General features: G+C 40.7%; 1 protein-coding gene across 8 annotated transcripts in view; it reads left to right on the top strand.

Moving 5' to 3' along the window:
• Nucleotides 1-13,647, top strand: part of LOC111866996 (focal adhesion kinase 1) — a 412,509-nt gene extending 398,862 nt beyond the window's left edge. For 6 of the 8 annotated variants that reach the window (XM_033752556.1, XM_023856446.2, XM_023856437.2 and 3 more), the window contains 3 exons: nt 2,199-2,323; nt 4,046-4,152; nt 10,415-13,647. In XM_033752556.1, the coding sequence (XP_033608447.1) occupies nt 2,199-2,323; nt 4,046-4,152; nt 10,415-10,808 (626 nt within the window). In that variant the 3' untranslated portion in view covers nt 10,809-13,647. The remainder of the gene's footprint in view (nt 1-2,198; nt 2,324-4,045; nt 4,153-10,414) is intronic. The other 2 variants (XM_023856464.2, XM_023856455.2) reach the window with 1 other exon arrangement.
• Nucleotides 13,648-13,924: the final 277 nt, after the last annotated feature.

Genomic DNA, 13,924 nt, shown 5'->3' with positions numbered 1-13,924 from the left:
GAATAAACTGTGATTGTTTCCCCCTAACAACGTTAACCGATTGGTCTCTTTAATGGAGACTGTTTCCGGTGGAGCGGGAACTTAGTTTTTAAATATCATGTAGATGAACTTCAGTCTTGAAAGGGTTAACCATCTAGTGACATGCTTAATATTATTCATATCTCTGAGCACGACGCTGTAGTGAAAATCCTGTTTGATGGATCCCTGGGAGAATGTCTTCTCTTATTCTAAATTGAGATTTTCATGAAACGGGGCTTGATAAGTTCAGTCTTTGGACATAACACCATACAATCTCTTGAAAGTCAACTGATGTTTCCATCTTTCAAGGATAAAGAGCAAGCCAAGCAAGGAACCAGTATGAAGCAGGCAGCAAGCTTTGGGCTTACTCATAATTACATTAGTTACATAATCAAGAATATCAAATCAATTTCTTAAACAGTTAACAGTGTGTGAAGCAAACACAGCAGCTGTGTGGCAACAGTTCCAGGCAAAGAGAGGAAGTTAATATTGTTATTTAATCTGCAGTCATATTAAATGACCTGTGGAAGATCAACATTTTCTTCCACTAACTGCAGTTTTTATTGATTTTTTATTTTTTACAAACTTGAAATCCACTAAATATTTCTTTATTGCTAGTGGGGTGGGACTAAGTCCCTTGTACTGCAGCCACTTCTGGCCTATTGTACCAGCCCCAGATGATAGGTGAGGGTGACTGTGGAGCAATTGGTGGAATGAAGATTGGCAGGGGAAACCGAAGTACTCGGAGAAAACCTGCCCCAGCGCCACTTTGTCCACCACAAATCCAACTTGACCAGACCCTGGATCGAACCTGGACTGCTGCGGTGTGAAGCCAGTGACTAACCGCTTCAGCTTTGGCATGGCCTTACTAAATATGATAAAATAGTACATTCTGTTATGCTTTGGCTGGTGCCAGAAAGGTTGTTCACTAGATCCAGGTTTTAATTAAATGTGGGCACACAAAATTAGGATTTCACAGGAGGTATGGATGTGGTCAGTCTCACTCTCCAACAATATCTCCCCTCCCCAAAATGGGAAGAGCCTCATATACTCATTGCATGATTTGAGGTTTTAACAATTTTGTATATTAAGGCTGTGGTCATATAAAAAGAAAACTCATGGCAGGAAGGAGGGAGATGAAATGAGACTGAAAATTATTTAAGGGGAAAAGAAAGGCAAAGGAAGTGGGGAAAAGAGGAAGGAAGGCAGAAGAGGGAAATGTAAGGAAGGAAAAGTGAAAAGGAGGCTCAGGAAAGATAAATTCTTTCTAGGGCCATCTGTTCACTCATAGCCCTGGGTCTGAACCCTCCCCTATGTTACCGTCACGTGTATCCTGATAACGCAACGGTAAATAATGGGTTCCGGATTTGATAACGCAATTTATTGGATAATTTCACATGTTATAACTACAATTCATTATTACACTTTCAAGATTGCTGTGTCTATGACATAAACAATTATAACACTCTCAAGGTTAAGACATCAACTAGTGAACTGCCTTTATGACATCTTCCTGACAGATCCTGTCTAACAGTCTTCACTGCTTCTTATATAGGCTTGGCGCAGACCATGCACAAAAGACCCAGTTCTATTGTTGCATAAGGAAGACCACACAGAAAACAAGTCACATGATTCCTAGCTGTGTGCTGTTGCCTAGCAATGCGAAATAGCTTTCCACCATAAGACACATTTTCCATTGTTGCCTTGCATGCATTCAGTCGCGGGGTGTTCAGTGGTCCATTACCTAGCAACGCTCTGACCATCCATGTTGCATTACATATCCTTTTCTCCCCTGAAATGATTTCACATATTCTGCCCTGAAGATGGAGATAGCAGATTGTTCTGAAATGTTGGAGTATCTTTAACAGACTACATGATGTTGCATCCCAGAATACCAACATGGTGGTGATTGTTCAGATTATGGACCATGTGGTTTGTGACACAGTGTAGTCTTGTATGTGGATGACAGTGTTTCAGAGGGACATGCTGCCTACATCTTGAGGGTTGAAGTGTGTATGGGGAGGAATTGGTTTGTTTATACAGACAGGTTGTAGGGATGGTGGTGATCACTCAGACCTGTGTCCTCCTACAAGACTGCCCACAATTTGCACATGTACACTGATTACACATTTAACTCTCATAGGATTTTGTGGTGAAATGGGAAAGTTTTTTGTTATCAGGTGTGCAACAGAGTCAGGCGGATCAGTACTTGGAACTGGTGCGACGTGTGGGCATGGAACTGAGGGCACTGCTGTCTAGTGTTGATGCTCTTGTTCCTGTGTTTCCAGCCCTGGCCCATAGAGAGGTATGTACCTGTTTCAGACTCTTCTCTTGATATTGTCACATATAGTATGTGCAACTGTAGACAGGGTTTGGATTGGTGAATAGATTTATTGACAACTTACAGGTCGTAACTACAAATAACTATAACACTATCACTACTTTCACACACTACAGTTCATGAGAGCGCACAGTCTAGTGTTCTCAGTCTGTTAATAGATGTTTTGTGGTAATGGCTTAAACAATGGCTATTCTTCTGCCTCTGGGTTCAAGTCCCCTCTTCACAGATTCCTGTACACAGCTGAACTGGGTCTAAAATTATCCCTTACTTACAGTATCTTGACGTGGACCACACAGAAACGCAGCTTATCCATTCCAACTGTTGCATTATTAAGAATCTGCTGCCTAGCAACAGAAGCATGTTTACTTAGCTGTTGCCCAGAAATGACCCTAGTATATTGGCCCATCTCATGGTCATTGCATAGCAACAGGTCTGCACGCTACAGTATATCAGATAAACTTATGAGAGAAGGCTTATGGCTGACTTTATTTTTTGTTGTTTTGTATGTTTTAAGGTAAATTTGCTGTCCATAATTACACCATATACCATGAAGGCATATGGGATAGTGGAGACATAACTCCATGCATTCTTAACCTTATCATTGGATGTGAGTGGCTAATTTCATGTCCTGGCCACTTTACACCCATAGAAAGAGCTTCTGATGTCCAGTAGAGACTAAACTGGGTAGGCCCCAGTGCTGGTGTGGATGCAGTGGAAAAACAAAACAATATCTTGCTCTTGCCTAGGATTCAAACCCAGGCTCCTTGGCTATCACACCTGTAGCCAGCCATTATACCAACAAAGCTACTTGGCTGCTGTGTTTTGTCTGTGGAAGTACTTAGTGGAGTGTGATTATGTTTGGTTCTGTGGTCTGCACTGAAAATTGCCAGTGAATTTTGTTTTGATCCATATTAACAGATACTGAAGAGAACTGCATACAGGATATTGGTGAGAAAGCCAGAAGGAAAGGGACCACTAGGAAGGCGAAGATGTAGATGGATGGATAATGTTAAAATGGATCTTAGGGAGATAGGATGGGGTGGTATGGACTGGGTTGATCTGGTTTAGGACAGGGACCAGTGGAGGGCTCTTGTGAACATGGTAATGATCCTTCAGGTTCTATAAGATGTTGGGAAATTCTTCAGTAATTGCACAACTGCTGGCTTCTCAAGATGGGTTCAGCTCCATGGAGGTAGTTAATAGTAAATACAGTCAACCCAAAGAAAATATTCCCGTGCCAACAGTTGACCATCATCACAAACTTTTAGAACCAGTAGATTCAGAAGTTGACAGATTAATATATGATGTTTTAGCACCTGTTGATGCTCCTCGGTGTTGATAAGAATAAGACTTCAGAGGCCATGAGATTACTGGCATCAGATCAACAGTCCCTGCTATTTGTATAAGCAGGTAGTAAAAATATGGCTCTTGCTTGGGAGGTACTCATTCCAGTTCTTGGTTGGGGCACTGATTTTTCTGATTGAGGTTTTCCTCATTTTCCTCAGTCCCTCCAAGTAATTGTCAACATAGTACCTGAAATTAGGCCATGACCACTTCCTTCCACATCCTTTCCAGTTCAGTTTTTATTAACCATCATACCATTTGGTGCTATATAATCTGAGCTATTGATAGGATCATTAAATAAACCATATCATAATAAATAGCACTTGATGAAATGTATTTCAGGTGGAGATGGCACACAAAGTCCTGAGTAAGGACATGGGAGAACTTGTCAGTGCCATGAAGTTAGCACAGAACTATAGCACTACCACACTGGATGCTGAGTACAGAAAGTAAGTATCCATTTCTGCAGATACTTTTATATGACAGTTGAGATACAAGATGGCCTGATATTGGAGTCAGAGCAGATCTCCAAAACATTAGCTTTGTTCTCAAGTTTTGTGTGGCTGATTGTCTGACAAGACTTCAACATGTTCATTTATCTTAAAAGCTTCACATTTTACGTAGGTAAGTAACTAATGAAACTATTGTAGTGAATAGCCATTCAGCTAAAGAAGACCTTTCTTCTTTCCATGGGGCTACAAGACTCATTGCAATGACGATAGAAGTCCACCATCAAGCCATATCTATGTCACTTGAGTCCAGACATATTGTCATGTGTTGGGTATATGTCATGTGACAAATAACTTCACACTGTATTGAATATAGCGAATTTATTGAACACTCATTCTCACAGTTATACCACTACTGCCATCTGCAGTATCACAATTACTTCTCCTGTTGGAGTCACTGCCATTCACTTGATACAACTCAATAACAGTGGATTTCAACTCACTCCGGCGAATGCTAGACTGTGACTGACTGGTTACTCTGGTTGCTCCCTGTTATGTAGCTTCCACACTGACAACACAGAAAACAGTTACGTGATATCTTTCACTGTTGTGTGATGTCATGTTTACCAGCGTTGCTGGTGAATGCTGCCGAGAGTTGTTTATTGCTGCATAGTAACCGTGGTGTCCCCTGTTATGTCACAATGGGAAGTGCTGTTACGTCACTGCAGGAGGTGACGGAGTGTTTACTGGCCTGTTACCATAGCAGTGGCAGTTGCTCCGATGCTGTTATGTTACCGCTGGAAGGGGGGTGTCCTGCATAGCGCAAACATGTCACAATATTTAGTTCAGTCTGTTTGCTAATCTGACTGAATTTGGTATGCGTTTATTTAAACATTAACTGTGTATAAATTGAAAATTGCAACAGAGAGAATCTTAATGTGGAAGACATAGCTCTGGAGACATTTTAGTCATCAAGAAGTGTTGATATAAAACATAAATTATAACAGATCCAACGGTATTTTATTGACCAGATAATAACCATTAATATTGTCACATGTAGGGGTTGTGTGTGTGTGTGTGTGTGTGTGTGAGTGTGTGACGNTAATAACCATTAATATTGTCACATGTAGGGGTTGTGTGTGTGTGTGACATATAGGATGGGTTCTGGATTGTATGACTGGATTTATTGATACCTTATTCACACAACTTAGGACTACATGCAATTACAGCACTATCTCTATTCTACACTTTACAGTTCACTCTTGCGCACACACTGGGTATCTCAGACTTCACTAGTCCTATCCTGGCAACGGATTTATAACAGTCTCACTGTCACTTCAAATCACACATGAAGTCTTTCACAGCCTAATTCCTACTTGCCATTATTCTGCAACTGCCAATTCCAAAGACTCTACTCAATTCCGTGCCTCTGCTTTCTAGCTCATATCCTGGCATTTTGGTGTCTCAAAACTTGACCTGACTCGATTACTGCCAGCTTGAGAACTCTTCCTTATAACCACTTTGCACAGATCACACGTAAAACACAGCCTCTCCATTATTGGGAAGGCATGTTTACAGCACCATTGCATAGCAATGGTAGTTATTTGATTGTTGCTTACATATTTGATATTGTGAGAATGTGTTTACCAAGTTGTTGCCTAGCAATGAATGTCTATTCTGACTTTGCTATTCTGGCTTTCATGCATCATGTTAAGATAATGCTGGTGTTATGGAATCTTAACCTTTGTCTGAAAAGCTTACTGTGTGTGTTCAACCTGTATCTTGTAACTGTCCTTTCAAGGGGCCTTTTTCTTGGTTCAGATTCAAGGTAAGTCAAACTCTTTTAGAATAGTTATCCTATATTTGTTTTGAAAGAAATTTGAGAAATTAGAAGTGAATCAAATTGGGCAGTGTTGTTTCTATTTATTAGAAGCAGGAAGTAGGCCATAAACTGCTCTAGTTTGGAATTAAAGTTTTCTTTTCCTCACTTTGGATTTATAACATGTTTTCTTTTCCAAATAAATTGTTACATAGGAGGAGACCATACAAACACAGGGAAAGGTGCAATATCAAAACTTGAATAACAGACCCCCTTGCTTCTTGGCATCCAGTGTCCTTTCAGATGCAATGTGTTGCTATAAGTCTTAGGATAAATTGTACCAGGTCGCTTTTGACATTTGATATGAATCCAAAAGAATCAAGCTTCTACCTTATGAAATTCTCAAACTAAGAAGGTGATTTGTGTTTGAAGCATAGCATTGCTGCTGATTCTTATGTAGCACGCAGCTAACAAACTTTTCAAAGGAGTATCTATGTTTGAGATTTTGTCAGCCATGGCAAATTGAATCTCTTCCAAATTCATTAGCTTCTACTCTCTGTGTATGTGTACAGTTTGAATTAAAATTGATATGATGTTCTGCAATAACTGCACCTGTTACGAGTGTCAGATAATTAGTATAGTCAAAAGCTACTCTAATAAAAAGGTAAATTTGTCCCTATGCTTAACTAATTAAGACATATGGGGGAGTGGATGTATGGTTCCCCACATATTCTTGACCTTGGCACTAGCTGGAGGTGAGTGGTCAGCTTCATGCCCTGTCCACTTTACCCCTGGGAAAAGAGTCCCCAGTACCCATTTGATAGGAAGCTGGGCGGGCCCCAGAACTGGCCTGGACAACATGGAGAAGTGAAAATTCTTGCCCTCACTGGGACTTGAACTCCGACCCCTTGCCTGTCCAGCCTGTGTAGCCAGTTGTTATACCGACTGTGCTCTCATGGCTCCCGATGCTCTTCTAGCGCCTGAACAAATATATTTCAGTAATGACCTGTGGTATCATCAGAGTCTGGCTAACACTAACCTTCACCTTCCCACTTCTACTCCATCCTCCATGCTACTCTCTGGTCCTGTTCTTATGTGCTGGGGACTTGTACAGTGAACCCTGCAACCTAACTCCAGTCCTCGTCATCTCATGCCCTTTGCAAAGAACTCAATGCAGGAAAGAAGGGTCACAAACTGTAATTTATGAATTTATATTCCGTAACACTTGGAATTAATCGGTTTTTCAACTTCTTTATCTGGTATTCATAAAAAAGAAAACTAGAGAACAGCGTTTCCAAAACTGGATCTGTTTTTCTCCTCAAGTAAGGGGGGAGACACCTACTCTGTTGGGTCCCATTGAAAGAACTAATCTCAGTCACAGGATCATCATTCTTGTGGACATGGAGCAACAATTTTGACTGTGTTTTTATGGGTGTGAAAGTTGGTCTCTGACATTAAGAGAGGAACATAGACTGAGGGTGTTTGAGAACAGGGTGTTGAGGAGAATATTTGAACCGAAGAGAGATGAAGTGACAGGAGTTTGGAGAAAGCTGCACAATAAGGAGCTTCATAATTTGTACTCTTCTCCAAATTTAATTAGAATGGCCAAGTCAAGGAGGATGAGATGGACAGGGCATGTAGCACAAGTGGGGAGAAGGGGAATCCATATTGGATACTGGTGGGAAAGCTAAAGGAAAGAGACCACTAGGAAGACCAAGACGTAGGTGGATGGGCAATATTAAATGTATCTTAGATAGGATAGGGTGGTATGGACTGTAAAAATCTAGGTCAGGATAGGGACCAGTGTAAGGCTCTTGTGAACACTGTAATGAACTTTTGGGTTTCATAAAATGCTGGGAAGTTCTTGGACATCTGCACGATTGGTGGCTTCTCAAGAAGGGGTCAGCTCCATGAAGTTATTTTAGTTAGTTAGTTGGTTAGTTATGGTTTCTCCGTATCATTTAATGTGAAATGCTTTTATCCTTTACTCATGCCAAGCGTATTAACTTCTGCGAAACTTGGTGACATAATTTCTAGAAAACCTGGGCAGGAAGTGCTCTAGTCACGAAACTGGAAGTGTTAGGAATGAGGAAACAGAGCCAGGTGGCACAGTGTTGCATTATATTGTGTGGTTCAGTATACAGGGCTATTACAAATGATTTTGGGTGAAATGTTACAGCTAAAAACATGGAACAACTTGCAAACGTCATCGAAAATCAAAATGTATATCTGGAGATGTTTTGTATATGCTCCATTAGTTACTTTGCAAATGTCAATGCGATAATCGAATTTTTCCCATGTATACTACAGCTGTGACTCCCTGACATTGGCCGTGGCCTGTAAAATTTGCTCTCAAATGGACCTTAATATCAGGAATTTGTATACCTGGTCTTTCATGTACCCCATATGTAGAAGTTCTGTGCAGTAAGGTCCAGGGATCTAGAGGACGAGGAATTGGTTCTGCTTTTCCTTTCTAAGCCTTCATCTTGTTTTCATCCAAGAAATCTCTCATAGAAATATGAAAATGAGGTTCAGCTGCACCCTGTTGGAATCTGAGTTGCTCTGGAAAATCTTGCTTCAACTGGGATAACAGCCATCCTTCTAGCATGTCCAGGTATGTCAGACCAGTGACAGGGGCTTCCGCAAAGTGGAAGGTGCCATGCATCTTTGTCTTTGGCAAAACACATTGACTTTCAGTGAATCATGGGTAGCTTGCATTGTGATGTGAAACTGCTCAGTTCCTTGGATGTAAACCTTCTTCTTCTTCTTCACTTTTCCATAAAGGTGAACGGTAGCTTCATTATTGAAACGAGATAATGACTAAATTGTTCCGTCAATTTGAGATTGTTTGTTCATATCTTCACAGAATGCTTTTTCATTTTATCTTGTCATTATCAGACAGCTCTTGTACAAGTTGGAGGCAACACGGTCTAAATTGAGGTCTCTTCCACAACACTTTCCATGCTGTGGGTTGTGGGATCACACAGTTGATTTCTGTAGATTTCTCACAAAAGCTTCATGAATGCAATCAACAGTTTCCATGCTGACATGCGGCTGCGCAGTGCCTTTACAGATACACCCTTCATTTGCAAGCCTCAGATTGAGTCAGCTTCAGGGGGTTGTTACCGTATGTCATTCTGAAGTGTCACTGAACTCTTTTCACCAATCTGATCTTGTGAAACCACAAGCAGCATTGTGCCTTTTGCACTTGAGATGCTATTTCTCTTTGATAGTGGTTGGAGCACCACTCATGGTTGATATGTTACAATCAGTGTTGCCAACAAAAACTTGATGAGTTTCCTTGTTGTTTTCAAGTTGTTTTGTGGTTGTATCTATAATTGTTTCAAAAAGACACTAATTTTTTTATCGCCCAAATTATTTGTAACAGTTCTAAGGATGTAAATGTTTCTTTCACACTGTATATTCTTAATATTTACAAAGTGAGTGATGTATTTAGGCCGATATTTGCCATCCTGAAGCCCTCAACTATCTGAACACATGCATAAACTTTACATTAACAGATGTATATGCAATATGCAGTTGGCATGCCAGTATGTCCATTGGGATAAATTATATAGATACCAGATGTACATATCTCTTAATGTAAGGCTTACTTATGTGTTCAGAAAATTGTGTGCCTGAAGGTGGCAGATATGTCCTGGAACATGTTGCTCATGTTGTGAAAACTTAGTTAGTTAGTTATTTAGAGAGGGTGGGTTTCCCCATGCACCGCGACCAGTTTGATCTATTGTGCTTCCCTCTATGATATTCTACCAGTCTCTATACCCTACCGATACTGGTGCTTACCATCAGTCCCGACCAAGCCAGCAAGTTCGGCCTCTACTGGCTTGGCGGTATCTATAATGCTTCCCCCATCTGTCAGAGGTGTTAGAGACTACTGTTGGGCGGGAAATGTCCTTGAATTTGGCTCAGTGACCTCCTTAGGAGATATGAGGTTCTTTTACGTGCCGTAAAGCTACGACACGCGACCCTCAGCTTAAAGTCCCTCCCAGAGGACTTGTTCCCTGAATTTTTCCGCCCTTAAAAATTCCATGACCTCCACTGGGTTTGAACCCGCGTACTACGAGTCATGAGGTGGGAACGTTACCTCTAGACTACGGAGGCCGCTTTGTGAAAACATAAATATAAATCTGTGTATGTATGTGTAAACACAAAAAAGGAATGTAATGACTTTTCCCCATTAGTAGCAACTCTTCTGCAGGAGCACTGATGGAGACACCACATAATGGGTTTCATCAGCTCATAGTGCAGAGTCTGATAACAGATGACACAGCATGTTGTAGTTGGTATTATATGTATAAGGGTAACACTTTCTTGCCATTTTACTGTGAATGGGACCACTTGTCTGCAGAATCTGATAACATACAGCACTGCATGCGTGTTGCCAGTACATCTCTATCATTAAACCTGTTTTTGTTCCAGGGGTATGTTATCGGCTGCACATATTTTGGCAATGGATGCCAAAAACTTGCTGGATGTAATTGACTCGATTCGAATCCGTTACCCAGATGTGAACACATATATCTGCACAGGCATGCCTGTTCGAACTGTTCAAAGTGACGTAGTGGAAACCGAGCGAGATGTGAAGCCGGTGCCACAGGAAACTCCATCACTAGGAAGCCTGGAACGTCAGAGAAAAATGGCTGTGCCATGTTCAGCAATGTCCAATGTGATGGTTCAGCAGCCCATATACAGTGCGGCCACTAAACCGCCACTGCTGTCCACTGTGTCAGGTGCTCCTGTCTTGCAGAAAGCTGCGAATAAACTGAGCAGTGCAACTGGATCATTAGCATCATCTAACACAACAGATAGCTAGCAAGACTATGTGAACATATGTTTAACGTACCAAAATAGATTCATCTTAAATTTACTTAGTATGAAAGAATATCTAAATAAAATAAATAAGTCATATATGTGTGCTACATTATGCATGGCACGGTTTCAGTTTATCAGGAATAAAGTAATGCTCATTCCACACCAACGCAGATTGTCTAAATATCTTTTGCTGCAGATGGATTAGTACATGATATCATATAATATCATAAATATACTCAAGCAAGTCTTGTGTCTGTCTTGCCTGTGTGCTCTCTCTTCATTTTTCTTCGGTTTAAGGACAGATAATGATCATGGCTCTGTAATACTACAGACAGGTTTTATGCATTTTGTTACAGTGAGTAACATGTCAGGCAAAATTTAACTTTATGTCCATTTTCTATAAAAAAAAGTACCACGTCGAGGATGTCAAACTTGGAGTGAGATAACAGTCATTTGTTAATTATGAGTTTCATTGCGTCTCTACAACACATGATATTAGAAATGTTTATTAAGGTAAGAGCTAGGTTGAAAAGTCTTTCCTGAGTTCCAGTGTACATAAGAATAAAGTCTGGAGTCACATGATCTTCAGGCTTATCTTCTTTATAAGCTATGAATTAATTAATCCAAAACTTGTAGAAATTTCATAATCTTTCAGTTTGTAAAGTTTGTATGCAGCCATTCTTAAGTTCTCACAAATTCAAAACTGAACTGTGTTCCACGTGGTTACACAGCATTATGGCCCATTTGCAATTGAAATTAATATTTCATATTAAGATTACAGTCTTCTGGGTTATGACTTTGTTTACTTTGGTATGATAGATACTAACATTTTGGAGGAACATACTGCCTTTATCCTCAGGATGACATTGTGAAGATGGAGGTAGCAGTCAGTACCCACCTACCTACCATTGTTTGTCACATCCTGGAAGGCTGCAATGTTGATACTCAACACCATGATAAAACCTCAGATCTCAGATAAAGTTACATATATTTTTATAAGGTTTCAGGATCTTGTATCGAATGTTGTTGGCTCCCCCCATAACTTCAGATATTTCAACATTCACCATGTTAGTGTTATTTAAACCTATGCAATGCGACACACTTCTGGTCTTCTGGTTATTCATCTTGTAGGTGCTGTTATGAATACTTGCCGTTTATCATTAATAACTGTATGCCAAATTATGTTCTTGGAGAGTGTGGTACCTCTTGATCATATGAGGGGGTGGAGTCCTGGTTTCTTTGTGCACATCTTGCAGAAAGAACTGCTGTTTTCCATCCTCCATGCTTCTCTTGCTCATTGCAAACACCACAGTCCTTGTTTCAATTTCATGATTGCCCCCAAAAATGAGCACTCTTATTAAGCTCTTCTCTGTCCAGATGACCTTCCCGTTCTCGTTTTGTTTTTGTCATTCCCAGCAGCTCTTCAAACAACTGAAATATTTTCTAAACATCAATGGTCATAAGTCCCACAGGACTTGGAACCGAGAACGACTGTGCTTGTGATGGCCAGCAGCAATTGTCCCAAAAAAAAAATGCTGGTTGTGAGTTTCAAGGAGCTTGGTGCCAAGCTGAACTAATCGGTGGCAAACTGCCAGTTGTCAAATCACTCTCACTCTAAACATCAAGTGATTTAATTTTGTTTGTTGATTTTACTTTTGCACAGCATAGAACTCTGTGAAACTGTTCACAACTGACACATTTAAGAGCCAAAAAAAAACGTTTCTCTGCTGCTTTGATGATTTTCAGTTGCGGTTACCCCTTGAAAGTCCATGGTGCCAATTCTGCTTGTATATTCAGCTATAACTTCAGGTCCATGCATTTCATTTCTTGTCTACCTGCTGAACACTTCTGCTCCTGGCATCAGAACACAGCCCTTTTCTTTGCCACCCTTGTACCATTACAGAATCATGTTTTGTGAAGGCAGTGCCCTCATATTTTTACTTTCTTGTATCAGGAGTAGTATAGCAGTGGGCTCCAGGCTGGATTTCTGGGGTTTGATTCTCTGCAGAGGAAAGATATTTCTCTCCATCCAGACTGGCTTGGAGTCCACCCAGCCTCCTATTCAGTGGGCGCTAGGGCAGTTTCCCCTGGGGTAGAGTGGCCTGGTCATAAAGCTGACCACTCACGTCCATCTAATGCGAGGTCAAGAATGGTGGAGCTATGCTCCCACTCCGTCATATGTCTTCATGACATAGCGCTTAAATAAATAGGCACAGGGACAACTTTACCTTGTTTTTACCATATTATAATGTTAGAACCTTTTGTGATCATTGAAAATGCAAGCTTCAAATTTTGACAGATTTTTATATTTGCAACCCACCTCATTGGTTGGATGGATTTTATTCATATTTGGTATTGAAGAATTTATTTATTGTAGGTCAGTCCTTCGTGGCATTTAGTCCACAAGTGAACTATACCAAGCAACCGCCACTTGTCGGTGAAGTTAGTGGCAACTTTTGCAGATTAAGGGTGTTGTGTGGTCACTGCAACAGATTCCCATGGCCGTTAATCTCAGTTTTCTAAACTGGATCATAGGTCAGTGCTGGGAGAATATGAATATTCTGGCTCCAAATACAGGGACCCTTCACAAGAACCCAAAACAAAGTGGCTGTAGCAATTGTAATTACATTTCATTAATTTATGGTGATCATCTCCCTAAGCGCAGGTAGTATCCAGGACAGTAATGAGCATGCTGTCCATCAACTGTGATCTGTGAAGCATACGAGGTGGTATTGGAAAGTTATTGCTGTAACTGCTTTGGTGAAAGTAGATGAGAGGAAAGCCTATTGCATTGGTCTGCCACATGACACCACTCTGTGAACATGCATTGCTTTTACATGAGTGATTTTTTGACTTCATATTTCATTTTGTCTGCGATGGATGGCAAAATCAAGCAATGTGTCTGCATCAAGTTTTGCATGAAGCTTGTAAATCCACTACTGAAACCCTTGAAATGCTTTGTAAGGCTTCTAGAGAACATTCCTTAAGCCAGACTGGTTTCTAATTGCATTCACGTTTCAAGGCCAGTTTAGTGTCAGTTGAAGATGACGAATGTTCAGGGCGACCAAGCACCAGCAAAACAACAGACAATGTTGAAAAAATCGAGAATTCCTCCAC

The sequence above is a fragment of the Cryptotermes secundus genome, unplaced genomic scaffold (genome assembly GCF_002891405.2).
Source record: "Cryptotermes secundus unplaced genomic scaffold, Csec_1.0 scaffold125, whole genome shotgun sequence".
NCBI classification, from domain to species: Eukaryota; Metazoa; Arthropoda; class Insecta; order Blattodea; family Kalotermitidae; genus Cryptotermes; species Cryptotermes secundus.
This window is presented reverse-complemented; position numbering and strand designations above follow the sequence as displayed.